Source organism: Trachymyrmex septentrionalis, unplaced genomic scaffold (assembly GCF_001594115.1).
Source record: "Trachymyrmex septentrionalis isolate Tsep2-gDNA-1 unplaced genomic scaffold, Tsep1.0 scaffold146, whole genome shotgun sequence".
Classification (NCBI taxonomy): domain Eukaryota; kingdom Metazoa; phylum Arthropoda; class Insecta; order Hymenoptera; family Formicidae; genus Trachymyrmex; species Trachymyrmex septentrionalis.
Genome location: NW_017304609.1, coordinates 11,145 through 16,102, shown reverse-complemented (window position 1 = coordinate 16,102; position 4,958 = coordinate 11,145). Strand labels below are relative to the sequence as shown.

Genomic DNA, 4,958 nt, shown 5'->3' with positions numbered 1-4,958 from the left:
AAAACCAGCTGATCGACTTATATCATTAAAATATTATTAAAATTGTGCTCGTATCATTCTATTGTAAAATTGCATCATAAAAGTCATAAAATAAATACCATATTTTTTTAAATAAAATCGCATGCGAGAAAATATATATCAACAATTTGTGATTACTATACGCCAAAATTGTATTAACAATAAATGTGATGCATTAAAAGATTGCGTGGAGTTTTGATGAAACTTTAATTGTGGAGTGTGAATTAATAATGTGCGCTTCAGATGAAATTGTATACAATACGTTACATTTAAAGTAAGAAATAAATTAATGTTTTATAAAAAATGTATAATATGATACTTAAATATATTACTGAATGTTTAAAATTATGAACGCAAAATTCAAAAGGCATCGATAAAGTCGCACTAATGCGGGATACTTGGGCGTTCCGATATTTGCCTGATCCGTGATGAAATACCTGCGTAGATCACTACTACGACTAATCGCGATTATTAAGAACGAAAGGTGGATGAATGAATGTCCGATTATATCAATCTAGTACACTTTATTTACTTCATTCGTTCTACAAGCCACGCACTACAAACTGACTACCGTAATGCGGTAGAACTCGCTCGAGAGAAGCGTACACGCTCCTTCGATAGTGGCAGCTAGACTGGTTCACGCATCCACGAAAACGAAAAACGGAGTCGAGCCCGATCACGAGGCGTTATGGGAGCAATCACGCGGTCTCCTAATGGCGAAACGCAAATATATATACGAGGGAAGACTATTATTGAATACACATATATGCTGCGACAACGGTATTTCGAATACAATTACAATCTGCGTGGCCAATCAAAGCTAATATTTTCGAAATCCAAACATTCCGCTCGCCTCGCTTTCATTTAAAGCGAAATATCCTTATACATCTACTTGTACAAATAGTTTATATTAATTATGACATAAGCGAAGCTAAAAACATAATAATAAGGCATTTGCCGCCCGCCATGCAAAAGACGCGTACATTGAAAATTAACACGAGTTAACGCTTAATGTTAGTTATCGAGATAGTCCCGCCCGCCGTGGGACTATCGTCCATCGCATTAACCGGAAGAGGACACAATTTATGGATGGACCGCAAAAACGACGAGGATGCGCTCTTTATTTCGCAGACGCGTACTAATCCGTCATTACCAGGAATGCATTTGGTAATTCTACCTAATGCCCAACGCGACGGCGGTAAGTTGTCATTCTTAATAAGGACGAGGTCTCCGACCCTAAAATTCGGATGGGCTAATCGCCATTTAGAACGTTTTTGTAGAGTGTTTATATAATCTAATTGCCACACTTTCCAGAAGCGATCTCGCATGCGTTGGACGAGATGATAACGCTTCAGACTAGTAGAAATAGCCGAAGGAATATAAGGTTCAGGCAATGATAGAAGTGGAGCACCGACTAAAAAATGACCCGGGGTCAAATAACTCAAATCATCACAGTCGCTTGAGAAACCGGCGATAGGACGCGAGTTAACGCATGCCTCGATTTGACATAATAATGTTTCTAATTCCGAAATCGTTAGCGTGTGAGTTCCTACGATGCGACGAAGATGGTACTTTATGGATTTTACTCCGGCCTCCCACATTCCTCCAAAATGGGGCGAAGAGGGCGGAATAAAGCGCCATTCAATTTCATACTCCAACATCTTAGCTTCCACAGCCGGATTTCGTAGAGCAGAACGAAATTTTTTAGCTAATTCGGCTTGACCCCCTTGGAAATTGGTGCCATTATCGCTTAAAAGCTGGGCAGGAACCCCACGCCGTGAGATGAAGCGACGAAAAGCATCGAGAAATGCGTTAGTCGTAAGGTCATGTACCAACTCTATATGTATTGCACGTGTAGTCATACAAACGAAGACTGCGATATACATTTTCCTCGAGTGATGTCCTCTACCAGGCAGTGCCCTGGCAAATAGAGGCCCAGCGTAATCGATGCCCACACTGAAAAATGGACGCTCACAACGAAACCGTATGGAGGGAAGGGGTGCCATCTGTTGTTGACCTAAATTCGCTCTATATCTCGTGCAAATCACACAATTATTAATAACCGAACGTATAATTAACTTGGACCGAATAATCCACGACTCTTCACGTAAAATGCGCGCGGTTAATGCATTGTTGCCGTGCAAAGAGCGAAGGTGAGCGTGCCGAACCAGGAGAATCACTAATGGACAATTAGCCAAGATGATCGGAAATTTTTGTTTAAAATTCAGTGGAGAATGCTGCAATCGTCCTTGCATGCGAATAATCCCTTCCTTATCCAAATAGGGATTCATAGTTGCCAAAACACTAGAGCGGGGAAGCTTTTCACCCCTTTTTAGAAGCTCCAGTTCCTTTTCAAAGGTCTGAGATTGCATATATTTAATCCAAAGGTTCTTGGCATGCTTTTTCCAAGTAAGGGGACTGATCTCTTTGCCGTCTTGTCGGCGAAGTCGAGAAATAAATCGTAAAACTAAGCTTGTAACTCGAATTAGTTTACCCCAATCAGAAAACCGAGAAGCGAACTCCCAATCCTGACTACAAGTTACGTGTACGCTCTTTTTGCAATTTTCCAATTCAATAAGTTCCTCATTTCCGGATGGTTCCAGAGATGGCCAGTCTCCCGAGACGAGCCAGGGAGGGCCATGCCACCAAAGAGTATTATTTATCAAATCGGAAGCGCGTAGCCCACGGGAAGCTAGATCCGCTGGATTATCTTCGGACGGAACATGGCGCCACTGAACTGTAGGACATCGACTTTGAATGGCCGATACTGTATTTGCCACAAAAGTTTTCCAATTTGATGGAGGGCTTCGGATCCACGCAAGGGCTACGGTGGAGTCTGACCAGGCATACATCGGAATATCACAATTCAAGTGTAGAGCGGAAGCAACCCACTTTAATAGTCGTGATAATAATTCAGCCGCGTTTAGTTCGAGCCGCGGAATGGACAAAATTTTAAGTGGAGCCACCTTGGTTTTGCTGGTGAGAAGAAATGTTTCGGTTGTTCCCTCTCGAACCACTCGCAAGTAGATCACTCCAGCATAGGCCTTCTTTGAGGCATCGGCAAAACCGTGAAGCTCGACGTGACATGTAACGGTGCAGATCTGGAGCCAGCGGGGCAAATGAGCTTGCGCTAAATTTTGCAAATCCTCACAGAATGAGAGACAATCATGGAAGATTGGATCAGGCAACTTACTATCCCAAGCAATTGATAGTGTCCAAATTTGTTGCATTAATATTTTACCTGCAACAATGACCGGAGCTAACCACCCTAAGGGATCATAGCATTTTGCAAGAAATGATAAAAAGGTTCTTTTATTAAGACACTGAGGAATTTCAGGATCAACGCGAAAGGCAAAAACATCACGGGCGGGATCCCAATAAATTCCTAGAACCTTTACATAGGAGTCCTCTTGAAGTGCTATGTTTTGAGAATTCTCAATTAAACTACTCGGTAAATCTGCCAATAACTCAGGAGCATTGGAGGTCCACTTATGCAAAGAAAAGGCTCCACGACTAAATAAGGAAATGAGCTGATTTCTTAGTTCCCGGCAACCGTTAATCGATGAACATCCGAAAAAGGTGTCATCCATAAAGGTATTCTCGATGACAATGGCACTCGCCAATGGATAGTTAGCCTTTTCGTCATCCGCAAGCTGAATTAAGGTCCGCTGAGCTAGGTAAGGAGCAGAGGTGGTTCCATATGTTACTGTTAGCAACCGATAAGATGTCACTTCATGGGTCGAGGGAGATCGATGCAAGACTAATTGAAATTTAGTATCTTCCTCTCGTATTCGAATTTGCCGAAACATCTTTGTAATATCGGCGGAGCAGACAAATTTATGTTGACGCCAACGTAATATAATGGCCGGTAAATCCTGCTGTAATTTAGGGCCCACAAGGAGGGTAGAGTTCAGAGACTTACCAATATCCGTTCTAGCCGACGCGTTAAATACGACTCGTACCTTTGTAGACGAGCTCGACGGTTTTATAACGGGATGATGAGGTATATAATAAACTTCCTCACCCTGCGAAGAGGGGGCATACGGACACATATGACCGAGTTGCTCATATTCGTTTAAAAAATTAGAATACTCGGCTTTTAACTCCGGATCGCGATCCAGCCGGCGCTCCATTCTGATGAACAGGGCTTGTGCCACTTTTAAGGAATTTCCAAGATTCAGAGGAGGAGGGGTTTTAAAAGGTAACGCGACCGTAAACCTTCCGTCTTGATCACGGGTCGTGGTTTCGACAAACAACCTTTCGCAATAATTTTCCTCCTCCGTTAAATGCGTTTGATGGGGAATTTCTTCCACTTCCCAAAAGCGTTCTACAGCTCGAATTAAATCATTATTAAAGGTGACGTGTAACGACGTCACGGAAACGTGATGACTAGCGGCTGCGTCCTCTATAGGACCCCGTAATAACCATCCAAATACCGAACGGATAGCTGAAGGTCCACCCGGGAACTTAAATCGATCAGCGTAAACTAGTTTATCATAACAATCAACACCAAGTATTAAGTCAATTGGATGATTACCACATGGGTCAGGATCGGCTAACTGCAATTGCCTTAGATGTGGCCAATGACTCGACTTTACATACCTACGTGGTGCATAACTAGATAGTTTTGGTAAAATTAATACCTCTACAAATATAGGATCACCCGTATAATCTTGCGGTAACACCTGAATTCGAGCTGCATGTTTGACCACTCCGGAGACAGTGGCGCCGATCCCGGAAATCGACGTCGAACATTCGGATCGAGGTACCCGCAATAGTTGGGAGCCCCTTTCGGAAAGTAACGAACACTCCGATCCCGAATCAATTATGGCTCGTAAACATTGTTCGTTTCCCGCAGTTGTGCGCACTCGCACCCACGCAGTAGCAATTAGAGCGGCTCTATTTAATTGAGAATTCAAGCAACCCGAATGCGCGGTAGA

At 42.9% G+C, this 4,958-nt stretch overlaps 1 protein-coding gene across 1 annotated transcript in view; it reads right to left on the bottom strand.

Moving 5' to 3' along the window:
• Positions 1-1,019: 1,019 nt before the first annotated feature.
• LOC108745683 overlaps positions 1,020-4,958 on the bottom strand; it is a 7,109-nt gene continuing 3,170 nt past the window's right edge. Inside the window, exon 2 of the mRNA XM_018481976.1 lies at positions 1,020-4,917. Coding sequence (XP_018337478.1) covers positions 1,020-4,917 — 3,898 coding nt within the window. The remainder of the gene's footprint in view (positions 4,918-4,958) is intronic.